The sequence below is a fragment of the Struthio camelus genome, chromosome 6 (genome assembly GCF_040807025.1).
Source record: "Struthio camelus isolate bStrCam1 chromosome 6, bStrCam1.hap1, whole genome shotgun sequence".
Lineage (NCBI taxonomy): Eukaryota > Metazoa > Chordata > Aves > Struthioniformes > Struthionidae > Struthio > Struthio camelus.
Genome location: NC_090947.1, coordinates 20,925,015 through 20,945,568, shown reverse-complemented (window position 1 = coordinate 20,945,568; position 20,554 = coordinate 20,925,015). Strand labels below are relative to the sequence as shown.

Sequence of the window (20,554 nt, the reverse complement as noted above, 5' to 3'; positions counted from 1 at the left end):
ATAGAATATTTACTTATTTTCAGATTAAATTACAGATTTGGCAGAAATCTGCCGAAAGATAAATGTGCAGCCCACAAGCAGAGGCTTGAGAGCAGAATCCTCGACCAATCTACACGCTAAAATCTTACAATGCCAGATATGTACTACTGTATGCACTGAAATACAGAAATGCAACAGAGGACGAAGTACGGCTTTGAGCGAACCTGGGAGCACAGTCAATGCTACCGTGCGATCCCTACGTTCAGAAATAACACATTTGAAGAAATGGCCAGCAATCTGTTTTGTTTATTTTATATACTTTCATATTTTAAACATGATGATATCATCAGAATGTGTCGCCCCCCCAAAAAAAAAAGGAATAGAAAAAAACCCCAAAGATCCAGTATATCTGAGTCCTCAATCCAGACGTCGACTCTTTCTATGAAAATATGGCACATAGAAATCTGGGCAACATGACAGTTGCATTATTAAAAGACGAAAGGTCACAATGGTGTAGCCATTTTTTCCTTAAATAAGAAATATTCTTCAATCTCCCTTCATTATAATAGCGTGATATAAAATATGCAGTTAAAAGACACCTTAAATAAATTGCTGAAATCGACTAAATGAAAGCAATATTACTTAAAGCTTCCTGGGTTCCAGCTTATTTTTTTTAATGAGATATATCTCTCAATACCTTTGTTACTGAAGGCATCTGCAAAATATCTAGGCTTTTTCGTACCTCTCTCCCATCCCCCTCCTATAATGAGACACAAACACAGCAAATTGCAAGTATGAGAATCGTCAGCACAGTCGAGAAAAAATCACATAACGAGTAATAAGGTTTAGGAAGATAAGGCAATGAAAATTAAACCCTCCAGCCACATCTCCTAACCTCAAGTTTTCAGCCCTGACATTTGCTGGAGGAGAAAACTGTAATGTCCACCTATGCTTTATTACAAATAGTAATTTACATCTGCATGGACCCCTTGGTTGGGTTTTTTCCACCCCCATTCGGAAAAATATGGGGCTCTGAGAGCAAAACCTTTATATTAATGTGGATTGTATATCTCATTTATTGCACAATATTGATTTATTTATTAATGTTAATTACTTGATTCCATTTTAATATGATTTAAAACAACAGTGACATTAAATGCCCAGAGCCTAAGTCCTCAGTTCCCCAGTGACTCTTGCATGTTTATTCAACTTCTATTTACATCAAACTTTAACTTTCCTACTGTTCATTTTCAATAAAAAATTGCTGCCCGTTTTTAAAACAACTCATGATTTATCGTGGGCGAGGGGTCTTACGGAGCTGTTGGCCAGTCTTGAATGCGATATTTAAATCATTATCATCATAGCCATCATCTGCGTTTCCGTGTAGTGACATGCAAGAAATTCATATTTTCAATTAAAAATCAAAGAGACCTCATGTATAACCAGGAGCCAAGGAGTTAGCTCGTTTAGCACAACAGAGGCTGGCGTGGAAAGCTGTTAAGCATTAGCTTATTGTTTTAACTTTACTATTGGGCAAAATCCACAGCAAACCTCTGGGATAATACTTCAGTTGGGATATTTCTGGGACACTCTTTTCTTAAAGTGTAAATAAAGATTATGAAAGACCCATTTGATGGGCATAAAATTCCTGATTAGATTTAACAGTCGAGTCTTAAACTGCGTCAAGGAAAATAGTATTTTGTTTCTTTAAACTCTGTGGGTTGTCTGGGCTGTTGTTTAAAAAGAGGAAATTGCTAGAAAGCAAGGGGGGGAATCCAGTCCTCTGAGCGGGAGCGTCGTGAACTCCGCTGCAGCTTGTTTCTGCCCTCAGACAAATCTTAGCAATGGCTCTGGTAATGATCTTAAATACACATATTTCCGAGCCCCCCGTTTCTGTGCCAAAACCTCAGTGGCCGTGCAGCGTCCTCCGGAAGGGCAGAGGGCTGTGCACGGCGCAGGGAATGCGGCAAAAAATCTTAAAAGCAGCGAATATTACGAAGGTAATATTTAAACTCTCCGGCAACACAGAAGCTAGAGACTGCAGCTATAAAAGACACTGGCTCTTAACCTGACAATGATGTTGTATTTGAACAGCTGCGATAAGGTTTTAAAAGGTCTGTCTCATTGCCACAGCGAAATTTTAAATAGGGTTATTGTTTCCAGCAATGTAAAGTGTTCGGCAAAGTGCAAAACATTCAAATACCCGGAAACAGGAGAAAATTCAAATTCACGCTGCTGGAACATGCAAGTTTTCAGCTGTGCAAAAGATGCATGTAAAAATTTTAAAATCCTTTCATGTGCTGCCTGTTCCTGGGGATCTTAAAGAGTGTTTTGGTGTTAGAAAGGCCCCAAATAAACAGCCGGATGATCCCGAAAGAAAAATTTTCAACAAGTTCACTTTGCGTGGATGAGAGTCCTTGACAGCATCAACCCCAGATAAGAAATACTCCAGGCTAAGAATAGTTTAAAAACAAGTAGAAAGAGTAATAAATAGTTTGTGCTATCACTATTTACCCTGTAACTGCCTCGGGTGTAAATATGGGTACGAAGTGGGAGGAAAAATAGTAAAACACGTTAAAAGTGTTGGAACGGAAAAATCTAATTTGCCAGCCAGGCAGTTACTGTTGCCTTCTGTAATTTTTCTTTAAATATTCCAGATGCATTTATCATTCTTATTGGAAAAAATAAAAGGAAAGAGGGAAAGGAAAAAAAGTGGTTGCTCGAACGGTTGCAATAAGACTATGAGTTTCTGTATGTTTTTTAATGACAATACTACAGAAGGAGAAATTATCTGGATGGTGCTTTCAGTTGCCAGGGCGAGTAAAAAAACATGTTTTGTACACAAGCAGTAGTGAGAGAGCATTGTAAAATAATTTTAGGAATCTGGTGAAACTATAAAAGTGAAGTTATGACAAAAGCCTAGCTTTTAATATTTGACGATTTGTGTTAAAACAAAAATTGACCTTCTTGGTTAGTAGCGAGGAAAAAAATCAATAGTATAATTTTCAATAATTCATAACGCGAACGCCATTATGCTAAATCTTAACTATTAATCTTATCCTTTACAAAGTCGCGATTGATTTGTTAATAAAATATCTTCCCGTGTGTGGCAACAGAGGGTATAACTCTTTAAAAAGCTTCAGAAGCAAGAAAATTACCAAGTAGCCCGAGAATGTAGATGAGGCTTTTATTGATCGCCCCTGATTCTCCTTAATACGGATTAATAAATCGCGCAACCTTTTGTCCCCCGCGCTTGTCAGGCCGCGGCGCGCTGGCGGGCGGCGCGGCGCGGCGCGGAGGGGCAGCGCGGCGCTCCGCGCGGGGCCGGCGGCGGGGCCGGGTGCGGGGGGGCGCGGCGCGGAGCGGCCCGGCGCGGCGCGGCGCGGCGCGGCGCGGGCCGGTGCCGCAGCGCGGGCGCGGCGGGCGCGGAGGCGCGGCGGCGGGCGCGGCGGCGGGCGCGGAGGCGGCGCGGCGCGGCGCGGCGGGGCGTGCGGTGCCGGCGCGGCGGCCTAGGGGTCGCTGTTGACCGCGGCGGGCGCGGCGGGGCGGCGCGGCGGCGCGTCAGCGGCGGGGCGGCGGGGCGCGGGCCGGCGGCCGCTGCCATTGGCCCGGCTGTCATGTGGTCGCGCGGAGGCATCCGCAATTACACGGGAATGTTTTCCTAGAGATGTCAGCCTACAAAGGACACAATCTCTCTTCCTCAAATTCCTCCCCAAAATGTCCTTTCCCAACAGCTCTCCTGCCGCTAATACTTTTTTAGTAGATTCTCTCATCAGTGCGTGCAGGAGTGACAGTTTCTACTCCAACAGCGCCAGCATGTATATGCCACCTAGCACAGACATTGGGACTTATGGGATGCAAACCTGTGGACTCCTACCGTCTCTGGCTAAAAGAGAAGTTAATCACCAAAATATGGGTATGAATGTACATCCTTATATACCTCAAGTAGACAGTTGGACAGACCCGAACAGATCTTGTCGAATAGAGCAACCTGTTACACAGCAGGTCCCCACTTGTTCCTTCACTACAAATATTAAAGAAGAAAGCAATTGCTGCATGTATTCCGATAAGAGAACAAAACTCATTTCTTCAGACGTCCCTTCCTACCAGAGGCTGGTGTCTGAATCATGCCCCATTGAAAACCCCGAGGTTCCTGTCCCAGGATATTTTAGACTGAGCCAGACCTACGCCACTGGGAAAACCCAAGAGTACAATAATAGCCCTGAAACGAGTTCAACTGTAATGTTACAGTTAAACCCTCGCGGCAGCTCCAAACCGCAGATATCTTCTCAACTTCAGATGGAAAAGAAAATGAATGAAAATCCGAACAACCAAGACAGCACAGCTAAAGTCTCTCAAGTGGAAAGTCCCGAGCCCAAGTCCACGTTGCAAGACGAAAGGAGCTGCCTGCCTGAAGGCTCTGTGTCCAGCCCCGAAGTCCAGGAGAAGGAGAGTAAAGGTCTGTATGATCGAGTTTAAACCGTAACGTGGTGTAACTCCAACACGCCAGCATCATAAAACACGCTCTAATATACTAACAAGCATCACAGCCATCACATTTAATGATAAGGAGTATCGGGCTGCAGGTGCTGTCTCGCTGAAGATTTTGGCAGGGAAAAATGCTACACAAAAGGTTCCAAAGATTTTCCTTATATATTTGCCTCTCTCGTGCATGCAGACAGTCTCTGTGATGCGGAGAATATGTGTGTGTGCTCCTTGAGGCACTGCAGCATCCGAAAGCAGCCAAATACCTTTAAAAAAGCAGGTCTGGAGGTTGTAAAATACGACCAGCTCAACTTTTCTCTTGTAATATTTCGCTGAAATATTTTCTCTGAGCCTAACTGCGGTCTGATTGCATTTAAAGTTAATTATGATCCTATTAAAAAAGGTGAGAAATAGGTGCTACCAAGCTGGATAAAGTTCTAAACAAATGTACAATGAAAACAGCAGCCCGCTTGTCTGCTTGATCAAAACGTGGAATATTTCAATGTGGTGCTTTAGATAACCTTGCTTTTTGTCTCAAAAAGTGCAACCTTATTTTGAAATGCGTTTGAAAGCTAAACGTGGCGGTTATCTAATTTTATTTTCCCTTTAAAAGTGCACTAAAGCCTTCATTTCGAACGGCGTGTGATGAAGGACCCCAAAACGGAAAATTTTCACCTATAAAAATGTACTTTGCAACCTCTAGGTCAATTTTTATCCTTATGTGTGCATGGAGATTCTCTTCATATGAATTATACTTCACGATCCAGGTTTAGGGTGATATGGAACAGATTTCTTTCTCATGAAAAAAAAATTTAAAAGGAAAATGGAAAAAAAAATACGAGGTGGAGGGTATTAATTTCAGATGCATCTTTTTGGCTGGGAAAATGTCTATGTCTCTTTCTATGGATGTTTGTGATGATTTAGGGGAAGCTGATATAAAATATATTGTGATGATATTTTGTAATTGAGAGATTTTCTTAGCAAGTGTCGTAGGAGACGGAGTCAGCCATGGCCAGGCTAGACCCGTTAAAATGTTATCAGTGGACTGAGGGCAGGTTAAATATTGTGCAAATGCTAAATACCAGTTGAAAACTTTAGATACCCTTTCTAGAGGAGCCAGGAGAGAGAGAAAAACCTGAAAGAGAGGGTATCGTGTTATGTGAACTATTTAACCCGAGCCTGTCAGCAATTAATATCTGTGTTCCAGTGTCCACACCTCATGCTAGCGATGTTTAATACCCACATTCACCATATCTGCCAGACACTACAGAGGAGGGTTCATGGCCAAGGGTACACTCTAACAGCCTGAGGTATTTTTGATTTTTTGTTCTTCTTCTTTGATTTTGATAGAGGAAATCAAGTCTGATACTCCAACAAGCAATTGGCTAACTGCAAAGAGTGGCAGAAAGAAGAGGTGTCCTTATACTAAACACCAAACACTGGAATTAGAGAAAGAGTTCTTATTCAATATGTATCTCACTCGAGAGCGCCGCCTAGAGATCAGTAAGAGCGTAAACCTCACTGACAGGCAGGTCAAGATTTGGTTTCAAAACCGCAGAATGAAGCTCAAGAAGATGAGCAGGGAGAACCGAATCCGAGAACTGACCGCTAATCTGACCTTCTCTTAAAGCTGCCCCGGGGGTGCACACAGTGAGCAATGGGCACAGCACCGCCGGTTGCTAAATGCAGGAGAGACTTTGACAAAACCCTTCATTTTCCATTTTTTTTTTTCTGATAGAATGTGACTCTTCGTCCTTCTTTTAGCGCTGCAAGTGAATATGTATTACTATGATGAGTATATATAAAACCTAGCACGTGTAATTTATTTTTGTTCTCATCGTAATGCAGGGTAACTATTATTGAATATTATCATTTGGTCTTAACTTATTGGAACTGTCGAACATCCAAACAATGTGACTTTTTCATGTTTTTACTAACAAAATGGTATTTATGTGGGGCTATTACACGGGCCATAACATTTTGAGTACATTCAATACTTTAAGAAAAAAGGGGGGAAAACTTTGGGGAGGGGGGGAAAGAGAAGCACATTATAATGTAACTATCCTCTCAAATGAACTTAGAGATTGTCCTTCGTAAGATGGAATATTTCATTCTTCTCCATTGTAGACATTTTCTTGTGGTGCATATGTGGAATAGTAGTCGTTCAACAGCAATATGTCCTTCTTGTGCATGTTCTATTCGCATGTATAATGCAATAAACTCTGTAAACTACTGCGGTTCCTTTGGTTTTCTACAAACGTTTAAAGTGCAGATGCAGGCTGGTTTCCTGATCTTTCTTTATCAGCAGCTCTTTGGACTCATGTACCTTCTTTTCCATTTTCTGGTCTTTGTGTGCGTCTGCCTGGCTTTCTTTCTTTCCTTCTTTTTCCCTTTTTCTTTTTTTTTTCCTTCCTTTTTTTAGGGGTGGGGTGGAGACTGGGGCGGGAAATGATGTAAACCTAATTCATTTATAACTGTGCCTGTAAACAAATGATTAATTGATAAAATGTTGTGTGATGTTCGCAGTCTGACAAACTGATTCAAAAAAAAAAAAAGAAAAAAAGAAAAAAAATGTAGTAAAATATTATGACCTAAAATGGACATCCTCATCCAATCAACTCATAAATGGTAAGTGATAAAAAATCTTTCTACTACAAGCTGTCAGCAATATGTGTGTCATTTTATTTGACGTTAGTATGTTGATTTAAAAAATAACAGTCACTGTGTGCTTACAATGTGTAGACTGGGATTTCGTGTCTTTAATTGCTTAAAACAGAAATCATCATACCAAATGCAAAGCTGAGTATAAACAAATGTTAAGGAGTTCAGTTCTTGGTCAGCCCAAGAGCTCTGAGAAGATGGTGGATGGGGAAATATTCCCTCAAACATCTGGCAAGGTTGGGCTTTTTGAGCAGAAATGCTCTCAGGCGTGCTTATAACAGTGCTCCAGCCTCTGCAAACCTCCGTGTGTGACCCTGCACCATTTTGGTTTGCTCAGAGATCGTTTAATTTCACGCAGTTCCATGTTTGCAACACACATCCAAAGAATGAAGTTCACGACTCTTAACCCTTTCTGTACATAGCCAAAAAATACTAAAAACAGGGACTTTGCACGGGAAGCTGGGGAAGGGTGTGTGTGTGAGCGTATGAGTGTCTATGTGTGTGGGTAGAAATACTAAGCAGAACTGCAAATGGCTTGCAAATGAACATGACTCCAAACTGAAGTGCAAATACTTGGGCATTCTTTCACCTTCAAGCAGTACTGAAAAAATAGTGTGGCTACTGTCTCCGTTTGGAAACCAGCTTGCTCACAATCAACGCCCATTCCTTCCCTAAGCTGTTTCTAAATCAAGAAATGAGACGCAAGATACTGCCAATGTTTTCTGACTTGGTGACACTGATACAGCTCGTATTGCAGCTGGTGGCGTTGCGTTTTGCTCGATTGTCGCGGATATTTCATTTAAGCAAATACTTGTTCATGTGCACGTTTACTCCTAGGGTAGAGGTATATTTTCCTCAAACTGAAGCATCCCCAATTTGAAGCTGCGGGAGCCGCGAGCACATAGGTATCGTGTTTTTCTCTGGTTTAAAAAACAAACCACAGAACTGTGCTAAAAGAAGACATTTATGTCTTTAAATATTACATGCATTTGAACCGTCTTTTCTTTTCCTTTAAAGATACTCGCTACATCGCCAAAGAAGTTTCAGCAGTGGGAACTAATTAGTTGGCTCCATACCAAGTGTTTAAAGTATATAAAAAGGAGGTTCACTTTAATCTGCCTGCTTTATCAATTTATATCTGTGTGCTGCATGCGAGCAATTCCTCGCCATGCAACAAACTCTGCGTCTAGAGAAAATAAAAGAGAAGTATGAAAATGCAAATGAAAATGGTAAAGCAAGATGGCAAAAAAAAACCCTGAAAAATAAAGAGAAAGAAAAAGGGAAGAAAACAACCTAAGAGAGTAATAAATCATTAAATAAACAGGAATTTCAGCCCCTTCCTCATACCGGCCCGCGAGTAGGAAGTGTTTTCTCAGTGCTGTTGTTTTGTGTCCTCAGCGGGCTCTGCTGTGGGCTCTCCACTAACTGTGTGCGTTTCCTCCAGATTCCGACACAGCCACCTTCCCTCGCTCGGAAGAGCAGAAATGTGCAGAAGACTATGGGTAATCTAGTTTTAAATCCTAACCAGACGTCTTTTCGCTCGGGGATGGATAACTGGCTCAGGAAAAAAAAAAAAAAAAAAAAAAAGGGAAGGGGGGACCAAAAACAAAGCATAGCTCTCTCAGAGCAGGCATTGAACGTGGCCGGGGGCTGCGCGGCGCGGCTCCCCCCGAGCTACGGGCGGCGGAGCAGCTCTCCCAGCGCGGGCCGCGGCCTGGCCGCCGCGCCGACCGCCCGGCTCCGCGGGCGCGGTGCTGCCTGCCGCGGGCAGCAGGGAGGGCGGCGACGGCCGGGCGCAAGGCCGGGGCTGCGCCGTCCGGGGCACGGCGGCCCCCAGTTTCGCAGATCCAGAGGCATGTGTTCAGCAGCACGTCAGCTGTGCGCGGAGACACAGGCTTTGCTGTTTCCATTCGTCCATTTTATTAGGGACACATTAATCTATAATCAAATGCACCTCATAAAATTTTTATTGAAAGGCATAAAATCATTACAGAGGTCTTCCACCTGTTTTAAAACAACACAATGGACATCTCTTTAAAAAAGTGTATTCTTTCCATGGAAACTTTCTGTCAAAGGGGGGGAGCGGATTATAATACCCGCACATGCTCTGAAATATGGAAGTACCGCAATGTGCTTTTACAGTAACATTTTCCTGTTTTATGAGAAGTCGTTACAGTCCCAGCTTGCGATGGTTTGTTTTTACAGGCAAGAATCCCCCCTTCCCAGCGGGTTTCCTCAGCAGCTTGGAGTGTGATTAGCAAGCCAAGGCTGTGGGATTTATTTAAACACCCTGCCTCTCATTGATTAAGAAATGAATGGCAGAAATCACTCAAAGGAGGTGAAGAAATAGTCCGCGCCCGCGGCGGCCGTGGGCTGCCGGCGCGGCCCCGCCCGCCGCGCCCCGGGCAGCGGGCGGCGGCGGGCGGGCAGGGCCGTCGGGCGGGCAGGGCCGTCGGGCGGGCAGCGAGGGGGCCAGACGGGCAGGGCAGGGGGCCAGGCGGTCCGGGCGGTCCGGGCAGGCAAGCGGGCAGGCAGGCGGTCCGGGCGGGCAGGCGGCCCCGGCGCGGTCCGGGCGCGCACCCGGCGGGTCGCGCTGTGCGGGTGCTGTTGTTGATGATGATTTTTTTTTTAATCACAGCAGCCCCAGTTTAGCGGATTGATTTACTCGCAGTATTGGTAAATATGATCACGTGGGCTCCGCAACCAATGGTTGAGGGTTGCAGTCTGCAAAATACTACGATTGTTCTCAGGGAGGGTATCATATACAGTTAACAGTGTAACCTTTTATATGACTAAGAGGGGAGCCTAAAATGTCGTCTAGTGGCACCATAAGTAACTATTATGTCGATTCTCTCATAGGCCATGAAAGCGAAGAAGTTTACGGGAGTAGATTCGTCCAGGGAGGTCACAGTGCGACCTCCAGGCCATCAGGTGTTGCAGAGAGTTCAGATTTTTCCTCCTGTAGCTTTGCACCAAAATCCACCGTGTTCTCCACCTCCTGGTCCACGGTTCACCCTCAGCCGTCTGCGGCAATGACCGGGATCTACCACCCCTACATGCACCAGCCCCACTTAGGGGCCGGCGACACTGGCCGCTACGTGCGCTCCTGGATAGAGCCCTTCCCGGGCTTCCCGGGCGGCGGCGGCGGCGGCGGCGGCGGCGGCGGCGGCGGCGGCGGCAGCTCCGCGTCCAGCTCCTCCGGCTCCTCCAACGGGCGCCACTACGGGATAAAGCCTGAGACGGGAGCAGCCGCCTCCTCGTCTTCCTCCTCCTCCTCCTCCTCCTCCAAAAGGACTGAGTGCTCCTCGTCCCGGGAGTCCCAAGGGATCGGTGTGCCCGAGTACACGTGCAGCTCCTTCCTCCAGGAGCCCCGGGAGAAGGCGGCAGCCAGCAGCTCCAAGGACCCCGCCGCCTGCAGCCACAACCCCAGCCCGAGCAGCGATCTGAAGGAGGAGAAACAGCAGCAACTTGACCCAAGTAAGTGGGGGGAAAAGAAAGGGAGAGAGAGGCAGAGGGAGAGAGAGAGGGAGAGAGAGAGGGAGAGAAAGAAAGAAAGAAAGAAAGAAAGAAAGAAAGAAATTGCCCCATTGATTTATTGCTGAAACCTGTAAGGCTCGAATGTGCAAAACTGATAGTTTTACTAACCTATAAAAACGTCTAGACGCCTACCCCAGCGCAAGCAGCAACAAGCACCCATAAAAGACTCCACATAACCACCTACCATCAAGACATCATTTGTACAGTAAACAGACTGGGGCATTAAGGCTTTTATGATAATTCCTCCGAAGTTGTGAAAACAGTCCATCCTTCGTTAAATTAATTTAACGACCTTTCTCTCCCCCCCCCCGCTTCCCTATATACCTCCCTTCTTCCAGATAACCCTGCAGCAAACTGGATCCACGCTCGTTCAACGAGGAAAAAGCGTTGTCCCTATACAAAGTATCAAACTCTGGAACTGGAAAAGGAATTCCTCTTTAACATGTACCTCACTCGAGACCGCCGTTACGAAGTAGCTAGGATTTTAAATCTCACAGAGAGACAGGTCAAAATCTGGTTTCAGAACAGAAGAATGAAAATGAAAAAGATGAACAAGGAGAAAGGCAATAAAGGAGACTAACGCTGGGTAGAAATGCAGTTGGAGAATATTGCTTTGGGATTATTTTTTGTTGTTTGGTTTGGTTTTATTTTCCCCCCTGCCCCCCTTATCCCCGATGCGTTTCTCCTCCTCCTCCTCCCCCCCCCCCCCCAAGAACTTTAAATCAATCTGGTCTTTTTTAGATAGAAGTGAAACGTGGTCTATGTCAGGTATTTGGGGAAATTTTGTCTTGCTCGCCAACGTGTTTTTCAGAGTCGCTTCATCCCCCCCCTCCTCCTTCCCAGACCGCCTGGTTGATGATATTGTGAGTGCACGTTAGCTTTGGGAACTTTATCTAATGTTAAATGTTTGACATGTTTCTTAAAAGTGACGTAGTCTAGATAGATACTTTGCCAAAGTAAAGGTAAGGAAAATAATAATAATTATGATAATAAAATATATATTAAATTACAGTTGCTTAAATCAATGAGGGTGTTGTGTTGTCCATGACTTATTAAAAGGAAACATTATCCAAAATCTGCTTTCTAGGTCTGAATTTTGCTCCATTGCAATAAATGCCACAGCGAGGCCGTGAGATATTTTTCCCCTTTAGTGCACTGTTAGGAGGTTGTCTCATACTTGAAGCTGTTTTCAACAGGCCTAACAATTTCCTGATCCCCTGGCTAGCTGGCGTTCTTCGTCCCGGTAAATGTTGTATTAACCATCACATGTTTCTAACTGAAGACCCGCTGTAATTGTTGTCAGTTATTACATAATAAAGTCTGCCATGCTCAAATGAAAGCGCTGCCGTGCTTAAGAGAAATGTGCGCGCCCGCCTCGCCGCGTCCTGCCGCCTGCGCCGCCCGCGGGGCGCCGAGCCGCGGCCGCCCGCCGGGCCCACCCGCCCGGGTGCCCGCGGCGCCGGGGCGCGCAGCCCCCGCGCAGCCCTGCGCCGGTCTCCCGCCGCGCCGCGCTCCGCAGCCGCGCTGCGGCGAGGCCCGCGCTGCCGCCGCGCCGCCCAGGCACAGCGCCTGGCGCCGCGGCCCCGCCGACAGCAGCAAGCGCTTCAGGAAAACCGCTTTTTTTCTCCCCTCTGGTGAGAGCCAGTTGCTCTTAGAGGTCAGGCACGGAGGGGCTGGTTTGGGCTGCGTGTTATAGGTACGCCTGCGTCGGGATTCGTCCTGAAAATGCGTTGTGTGCAAAGCGCCTTTCAAAAATCGGTCAAGTTGCACGGAGAATCTCTTGGGATAAATTAGGGAATATTTGCGGAGCAGTCCTCCAGAGCCAATGAAGCAAAATGAAGCCTGTTCGCTTAAACCTTTTTTGGCCATTTCTGATCTCTGCGCTCTTTAATCTGAACATTAGGAAGCTCTGGAAGGACTCGGCTCCTTCCGAACGGTCGGCTTTGTTGGTGGGAGCTCGTTTAGCAACATGTCTCATGCCTACAGCATTTATAAACACACATGACTTTATCAAGATAATTGAGATGAAGTTCATTGTAAAAAATGCTTTGTTTAAAGAGCAACCATTAAAATGAAGGACCCGTAAATATTTACGAGCAGTTCGCTTAATTCAAGATTAAGGGGAGAGCTGAGAGACCTGGTGTTTTATGTTTTTTTTTTACCTCTCTAAAAAAAGGGGGCAAAAGCATATAGTGCCAGGAAAAGGTGTTGCATTGCTTCCCATCCATTGTCGAGAAGACACCTATAATTCTTTTAAAACAGGAAGAACCGTGGTATAATAAAACCATTGAGATGGCTAGACGTCTGGAGCTAATGAGTTTACGATATGCTGTGGTGCTTTTCTTTGAAACCACCTTATTTTGATGTTTGTGTTTGTTAGAAAAAAAACAAAAATGCAGACAAGCTCGGTCTTAAAATCTTGAACTATAAATTTCAATATGTCAGCGTTGGACCAAGGCAACAGATTCAAAAAAGACCCGAAGGTCACAAAACTGAGAGATTTTACAAAGCAGACTGATTTGTTGAAATGTATTTTATTGGATTTTCTCCCATGATGAATTCTACCGTGATAGCGTCCATATTTTTGAAAATAACCATTTGGGGGATTGATCTATAACCAACAACATGTAAACAATATTCTTGCCACAGGACACTTTATTATGGTGATTCTAGCAGAGGCTTTGGCAAGAAATTGTCATCAAGCCCATACTATCTCGTCTTAATATTTTATCCCAGGCACAATGACAGATTTAATCTCGTATATTTTCTTTTTTTTAATCTATTTTTAATATTATGTGTGTTTATTTCAAAATGGCAGACAGAAGAACATGTGTCTCAAACTGTGAAACGCAGTGCTTCCACTTAAATTAGTGTATAGGTCAAACTAAACAATAATCTAATACCTATGTGTTGGTTGTGTTAATATATGTTTGTACATCTGCACAGTCGTGTGCACACGCACACGCATTATACCAAATAATTCTAAGGCGTGTGTGGTGAAGCTGGGGCAAACAGAGATTCATCTTTACTTTCGTTTACATCAGTCAATAAATAAATACATAAAAGCGAGGGCAAATAAAATAACGAGTTCGAGGTAAAAATGTGTAACTCTGAAACTACCACACATGGAGTATTCGTGGTGTACTATGTGGGGAAACATGATCGAAAACGCGATAGCAGCGGTCTTCAAAGCACAGTTGCTGGCTGCCATGTGTAAACGAGACGCATTCTTTGCATGTAGTTAATTATGGTACTGGCAAAAAATTAAAAGAAGGTCCCCGAAATGTGCTTAGAAAATGGCATTGTAAACTGCGAACAAAACAGAAAAAAAGAAAACCATACCAGGACAACAAAAAATTCCTTCCTTCGGGGGAATTACCTCCTGACCGAGAGCGGGGCCTGGCGATGTACAGCACCCCCGACCGCTGTGTCCGGCCGCGGCACGGAGGCGTCGCGGCCCCGCTGCCTTCTGGCGGGAGCACCTCTCCGCGCGGGCTGCGCGGGGGCGCGGCGGAGGGGCCGCGGCACAGCGCGGGCGGGGGCGCCGCCTGCCGCGCCGCCGCGCGCCGCCAGAGGGCGCCCGCGCTCCACCCAGCGGCGGCGGCGCCGCGCCCCCGCGCAGGGCCCGCGCCCGCGCACCCGCGCCCGTGCCCGCCGCGGGGGGGCGGGGGAGGGGGCCGCGTATTAACGCGGTCGGCCGCGGCGGCGGCGGGACGTGGGGGCCCGGCGGGCTGAGCGCTGCCGGGGGCTGGGGGCCGTCAGGCCGCGCGCGGCAGCGGGGCGGGCTATTCCCCCACGCGGGTGCGTGGAGCAGCCGCTGTCCCCGCGCGCTGCGCGCTGCTGGGGAGCTTCGCCGCCGCGGCGCTGCCTGCGCCAGGGAGACCCGCTGCGGCTTGCTGCATAGGCGCTGCGCTCCTGCAGTGCCTTTGCCGCTGTATTCCCGTAAGAGAAGCGAAAAAAATGTGTGCCCCTTCCCCGCGTGGGGGTGCCGGGGCGTCTGCCAACGCCCTCGCCCGTCTGCCGGGCCGGGCGGCGGGCCGCGGTGCGGAGCGCCTTTGGAGAGCGCGGAGCTGGCGCTGCCCTGTCCGTCCTGGCCGCCCTGTTCCGCGGGGTGCGGAAGGGGCAGCGGAGCCCCGGCGTCGTCGCCGGAGCCAGGCCTGGCGCTGACAGTGGGGCGGGGGAAGGTACTTTGCCCCTTTTGCGTGGGCAAACCCTGGCTCTCGGGGCGCCTTGGGCCCAGCGGGGCAGGCTGTCCGGGCCGAGACGTGAGCCGGGCCCCGACGCTGAGCGAGGCGCACCGGGCCGGGCCTGGCTCCAGCGCCGCGGGGCTCCTCCCTCCCAGCCCGGGGAGAGACCTCGCGGGGACCGGGCCGATCACCTAGACAAAGAGAGCGACATTGCGAGTCCATTGGACATGGAGGCGAAGGGGAGGTGGAGAGCAAGGATGTGCTGGGGAAGGCGCCTGCCATCGCCTTTTCGTAACCACAGACATTTTTTTTTGTCAATTCACACCAGACGGTCACACGTGGTCCTGGCGGGTCCCGTATAATATTTCACCTACATTTGCGTCCCTGTTTAAAACAGGGCGGACTCCGGCTCCTGGAGGGGGTGCTGTCCGGAGAGCTGGTTCCCACGGACGGGACAGTCAGTTTTCCAGAACCGGAGGGAAGAGAGGAGTGGAGACGGCGCGGCCGGAGCAGCGGGGAGCGAGGCCTGGCCCTCCGGCCGGGCGCTCCGTCCGCGCCGCGGCCCCGGCGCACCGCGCACCGCCCGGTCCGGCTCCCACGGGGGCCGCCGGCCCCGGCGCACCCCGCCCAGCCCACCCCACGCCGCGCTGCTCCTTCCTTCCTTCCTCCCCGCGCGGCCGAGGGAGAACAGGGCTCGCTTATTTCGGCCCGCGTCCCCCAGCGATGCTAACCGCTCACCCACACATTTTTTTCCCCTCCCTCTCTCTCTGCCTCGCTAACGACGTCCACCAAGGGTGAAATGATGGAAAGTATATTCATAGGCATGATTTCCATTAAGTATCAATTAACCTGGAGCTTCAGCCATGCGTGCACGGCGTCAAGGGTAAATGTGCATCTCATTTCCCAAGCGCTCTGCAGGGAAATAAACCGGAGGTCCCGCTGGCACCCAGGCCCGGCCTTTGCAAGCGGCAAACTCAGCCTCCGCCCGGGGTCCCCCAGCTCCCCTCGCAGACACCCCCGGCTCCGGCCCCCCTCGGCCGCCGCCCTTCCCGGTCGGCCGCGCAGGCCGCACTCCAGTGCGCCCAGGAGCAGCGGCTCAGGCCCTGCCCGCGGGCAGCGCGGCCGCGGCGGGGCAGGGCGGCGTCGCGCCGTCGGGCGCAGGGCGCCCCGGGCGGCGGGAGCTGCGCGCCCGCGGTTATCGCGCCGGATCTCTGCTCCTGCCTCTCCTGCGCGGGGGTTTCGGCGGCTCCTGGGGAGCGCGCACCGGCGGGGGGAGCGGGGGGCAGCGGCTGGGGTGGATCCGGGCAGGGCAGGGCTGGGTTTTTTTTTTTTTTTTTGCCTGAGGAGCGGCACATGTAAACTGAAGCCAACAGTCCCCCCGAGCTCAGGAGCGTGTGTGTGTGTGTGTGCGTGCGTGTGTGTGTGTGTGTGTGTGTGTGTGTGTGTGCGTGCGCGGGCTGCTGTGTGCCTAATAGGAAATAGTAAAAGCAGTGAGGCAGGTCATTTTGGGAGCGATTATATTCCAGTCCTGGTCACCACATACACGGAGAGCAGGAGAGGGGAGCGCACGGGCGGCGGCGGCGGCGGCACCATGAGCGCAGCGTAGAGGCAGCCGGCGGCGGCGGCGGCGGCGGCGGCGGCGGCGGCGGGAGCAGCGCCCGCGCCCGTGCCCGCGCCCCCGCGGTTCCGCCCGCCGCTCGCCCCCTCCCCGATGAGCTCCTACTTTGTCAACCCGCTGTACTCCAAGTACAAGGCGGCGGCGGCGGCGGCGGCGGCGGCAGCGGCGGCGGCGGCGGCGGGGGAGCCCATCAATCCCCCGTACTACGACTGCCACTTCGCGCCCGAGGTGAGCGGCCGCCACGCCGCCGCCGCCGCCGCTGCCGCCGCCGCCGCCCTGCTCTACGGGAACGGCGCGGCCGCCGCCGGCTTCCCGCACCCCGCGCCCGGCGGGGCGGGGGGCGGCGGCGCCGCCGGGGACTTTTACCACCCGGCCGGGGGGAGCCCCACGGCCGCCTACCAGCCGCCTCCTCCTCCCCCCGCCGCGCCTCCGCCTCCTGCCCCCTGCAGCGGGGTTACCTGTCACGGGGAGCCCGCTAAATTTTACGGATACGATAACTTACAGAGACAGCAGATTTTTACGACACAGCAAGAGGCCGAGCTGGTACAATATCCTGACTGTAAATCGTCCAGTGCTAATATTGGCGAGGAACCAGACCACTTAAATCAGAGCTCGTCTCCTGCTCAAATGTTTCCCTGGATGAGACCACAAGGTTGGATGCAGTCAAAAATTTGCTTCCATCTCACGTCTGAGTTTGAAACTTTCTTTCCTCCTCCTGCTTCTTTCTCTGTGCCTCCCGCTCTCTCCCTCTGCTTCCCGCTCTCCCTGCCTCTCTCTCCGCGTGTCATATAACCGCGATGGCTCGTGATAATAAAATAATACAGTAAGCAAACAGAAATCTCTGCAGAAGGCGGCTGCCACACCACGAGTAGCCTTAAACTAGCCTTTCAGACGCCCAGGCGTAGCTGACGTGCACCCAGATCCTAACCCTCTGTGATTGAATAGAAATGCTGCAGGGCCGGGGGGGTGCCAGTTACCAGATAATAAAGTGACCCCGTAAACTTGGTCCCGTAAACTCCGACGCAGGGTGAGCGCGGAGGCGCTTAATGCAGCTGCTATAGCCATAACTATTCATTTTTTTTCTGCACGCGTGTTTATGTCTCTAGCTTTCTCCATGTCCTCTGTTTTTTCCCCTCGTTTTCTGTGCCGCTTGTCTCGAGGGATTTCTAGAGGGACCTGAGCCCTCTCTCTCTGCCTCCTCTGCTGAACGCCTTGTTTTGAACGGCAACAGCAACCACCAAAATCCTGTGTTTTTGTTTTAAACAGCAGCGCCTGGTAGGAGGAGAGGAAGACAAACATACAGCCGATTCCAGACTCTAGAGCTGGAAAAGGAGTTCCTTTTTAACCCCTATCTGACCAGGAAGAGAAGGATCGAAGTGTCCCACGCACTAGGACTCACCGAGAGGCAGGTAAAGATCTGGTTTCAGAACAGGCGGATGAAATGGAAAAAAGAGAACAACAAGGACAAATTCCCCGCTTCCAGACAGGAGGGAAAGGAAGGGGAGGCCAAAAAGGAAGCACATGATCTGGAAGAAGAAAGAGCTGAAGGCCAAACGAATTAAAATTTGTCCTAAAAACCTTTGTGAAAGTCTATCAAAAATAACGAGCGCCATATCGCCGAATGTCGGCCCGATCCTCTCGCTTTAAAAGGTCCTGCCCTGTGAGACGAGTGCCCCCCGTGTCCCTCTGCTTCGGGTGCTTCTGTTGTTTGTGGTTTGGTTTTGTTTTTTACTCGTTTTCGGGACAATATCTAGATTTAACCGTTCATCTGCTCCTATTGGAAATTTGATAAAGAGTTTGTAGCAAGACATTTCTAATGATATATATATATATATATATATATAAAATTATTTTTTTGCAATGTTGAAAGACAGTGATTGCGGGCAACGACATAAACTTCCTAATAATAAGCGAGACATTTAACAATGCTTTATTAATCAAGACAAGTGCACTTGTACTATTTTAATTTTTGTTCTTATCTTATGTTGAGTAAATTAAATAAATCTAATAAAGTTTGGAAAAAAGATCTTAGAAATATATTTAACCTTCTACTATTGATATTTGATTTAAATAAACCAAATTTATTCAAATATAAAATTCATCAGCTTCTTGATATACTTTTTAAAATCGACTCTCCCAATAACCTTCAGAGCTTCTCAGTACTAACTCTTCCCTCTGTCTCTCCCCTAACCTTCTTCTGGGTATTTCTGTGCGGTCTGGGAACGGCTTATTCGATCAGAAACCTCGCATAACCCGGGGCCCAGCCTGCAACCGTCATCGACTTCTTGGGGAACAGGGGCTAGGGTTTGCCCTGCTGGGTGCAGGAGCCGCCTGCCACGGATTTATGCGGCGCGGGGGCCCGGGTTAAAGCACGGCCCATGAGCGGGGCCACCTCGCCGCCGGGCCCGCGCCAGCTGCCCCCGGGCTGCGCGCCCCCGGCAGCGGCGCCGGCTCGGCCTCTCCGCGGGGTTGCCCGGCGAGCCCGGCCCGGCCCGGCCAGGCCCGGGAGCCACCCCGAGGCCGGGTTTCTCTCGCGCCCTTCCGCAGCTGCGGGGCTCCGCGCAGAGGGGCGGCGGCCGGGCAGCGCGGGAGGAGCGCGGGGCGCACGGACGCGGCCCGGGGCGGGGAGCAGCTACCCTTGCCGGTGAGGGGTCGGTGGGGGGCTTCAGGCCCTTCGACAAGAGGCACGGCCAAAGCCAGGCCCCGGCCTCTGCCTCCCCGACCAGAAGGGAAATCCAAAGGTTTTGCAGCCTTGCATGGAAATTTCTCAGGTGCTGTAAGTGTTTGTGGTCCTAAATCACGCGTAAACGGAAAAAGGGGCATATTTTCCCTCCACACACGAAGAGTATCGCTGCATCGCTGGGCTGTTTCCACTTGCCTCATGTGGCACGGGGCCTTGCGGGCTGCCCCTCTGCGCCCCGCTGCGCGGCCGCGGCGCCAGCCCCGCGAGCGCTGCGCAGCGGCGGCCCGGGAGGCCGCGGAGCCGGCCCCAGTCCCTGCTCCCGCTGTCGCTGCAGCTGCCCGCACACCGCGGGAAGAGCAGCCCGCTCCCATCAGGAAAATGGTTTAATTTATCTTCCTTCTCTTTTTTTCCCTCCCCTTTTCTCCTGTTCCACGGCAGAGTCCCGCAGACCGCGTTATCTGACAGGGCGGCCGAGAGCTATCCTTTTTAGGAATACCCCGCAGAGGTATGAGGTGTTCATCCTCACCAAGATTTCTGCTTAATTTTTCCCCTCCGCCTTGTGCCTCCAGTGAGTGATGGTTCGTGCAAAGGACCCGCAGGAACGCACCCAGAGGTGCCAAAATGCGTCCCCGGCGTTAAGCTGTCTGCTCGGGGGGCAGCTGTGCCCGGGAGGGGCAGAGCCGGGGCCGCGGCCGCCGGAGCCAGGCACGGAGCCGGGGCCGCTCCCGCCGGGGCTCTCCGGGCCGGCCTGGGGCTCCGGGCACATCTTTCCGCGTCCACCCCACGGAAAGAGGCCTTCACGGGCCCGACCCCACGCGAACTGCTCGCACTTGTTGGTCTGGCGTTGGGGCTGATACGGCTAGCTTGGTTCATTTCTTTTTTCTTCCCCTTTCCAATCCCCTCTCCCCGACTCCGACCCCAGCAACAATGCACGGCACGCTTCAGTTCCTGCAAAGCGTCAGCTCTAGAGGGAGGCACAACCGGGAGCAGTTATTGTTCTGTTTTTATTTTAATCACGTAATTGGTTAAAATTTGTAAACGTGCGGAAACTGCAGCAAAGCTGTGAAGTAAACATTTTACTGCATGAATTTGCATAAATACACCAGTACCCCTAGTGTCCAGGAAGGATGTGGGTCTGGTCGCGGCGATTTTAAGGAGACTCAGTCTTCTGAAACGGAAAATAGAAACGCATTTCAAAATAATATCCACCATCCGCGGCACAGACGCGTTCGGTCACCACGCACAAAATAAGCATCTCTTTTGTGCTGCGTTTATGGCCAAGGCTTAGTGAATCAGAATAATACGGGGCTGCCCCTGTTACAGAGAAAGCCATTTTGATTCTGCCTCCTGCAAATCCTAGCGAGGTGGTTGCTGCCTGCACTGACAAAACATAACGGAGACGTA

General features: G+C 50.1%; 3 protein-coding genes across 5 annotated transcripts; all 3 read left to right on the top strand.

Moving 5' to 3' along the window:
- Positions 1–3,587: 3,587 nt before the first annotated feature.
- Positions 3,588–7,119, top strand: HOXD10 (homeobox D10). The gene is made up of 2 exons (XM_009681783.2): positions 3,588–4,438; positions 5,815–7,119. Exons 1-2 carry the CDS (start codon positions 3,697–3,699, stop codon positions 6,090–6,092), a joined length of 1,020 nt encoding a protein of 339 aa, XP_009680078.1. The 5' UTR covers positions 3,588–3,696; the 3' UTR covers positions 6,093–7,119.
- A 1,450-nt stretch (positions 7,120–8,569) lies between these two features.
- On the top strand, positions 8,570–11,999 carry HOXD9 (homeobox D9). Of its 2 annotated transcripts, XM_068948502.1 has the most exons (3): positions 8,570–8,627; positions 9,985–10,602; positions 11,001–11,999. In XM_068948502.1, exons 1-3 carry the CDS (start codon positions 8,624–8,626, stop codon positions 11,240–11,242), a joined length of 864 nt encoding a protein of 287 aa, XP_068804603.1. In that variant the 5' UTR covers positions 8,570–8,623; the 3' UTR covers positions 11,243–11,999. The 2 variants fall into 2 exon arrangements, with proteins under 2 accessions (XP_068804603.1, XP_068804601.1); XM_068948500.1 differs by lacking the exon at positions 8,570–8,627 and having other exon boundaries at positions 9,936–10,602.
- Positions 12,000–16,560: 4,561 nt separating this feature from the next.
- HOXD8 (homeobox D8) lies at positions 16,561–18,384 on the top strand. Of its 2 annotated transcripts, none has more exons than XM_009681797.2 (2): positions 16,561–17,119; positions 17,734–18,384. In XM_009681797.2, exons 1-2 carry the CDS (start codon positions 16,561–16,563, stop codon positions 18,027–18,029), a joined length of 855 nt encoding a protein of 284 aa, XP_009680092.2. In that variant the 3' UTR covers positions 18,030–18,384. The 2 variants fall into 2 exon arrangements, with proteins under 2 accessions (XP_009680092.2, XP_068805692.1); XM_068949591.1 differs by having other exon boundaries at positions 17,737–18,378.
- Positions 18,385–20,554: the final 2,170 nt, after the last annotated feature.

Coding starts and splice junctions, on each gene's coding strand:
- HOXD10 (XM_009681783.2), top strand. CDS start 3,697: ATGTCCTTTCCCAACAGCTCTCCTGCCGCTAATACTTTTTTAGTAGAT. Junction 4,439..5,814: donor CCAGGAGAAGGAGAGTAAAG/GTCTGTATGATC, acceptor TGATTTTGATAG/AGGAAATCAAGTCTGATACT.
- HOXD9 (XM_068948500.1), top strand. CDS start 9,936: ATGTCGTCTAGTGGCACCATAAGTAACTATTATGTCGATTCTCTCATA. Junction 10,603..11,000: donor ACAGCAGCAACTTGACCCAA/GTAAGTGGGGGG, acceptor CCCTTCTTCCAG/ATAACCCTGCAGCAAACTGG.
- HOXD8 (XM_009681797.2), top strand. CDS start 16,561: ATGAGCTCCTACTTTGTCAACCCGCTGTACTCCAAGTACAAGGCGGCG. Junction 17,120..17,733: donor TCCCTGGATGAGACCACAAG/GTTGGATGCAGT, acceptor TGTTTTAAACAG/CAGCGCCTGGTAGGAGGAGA.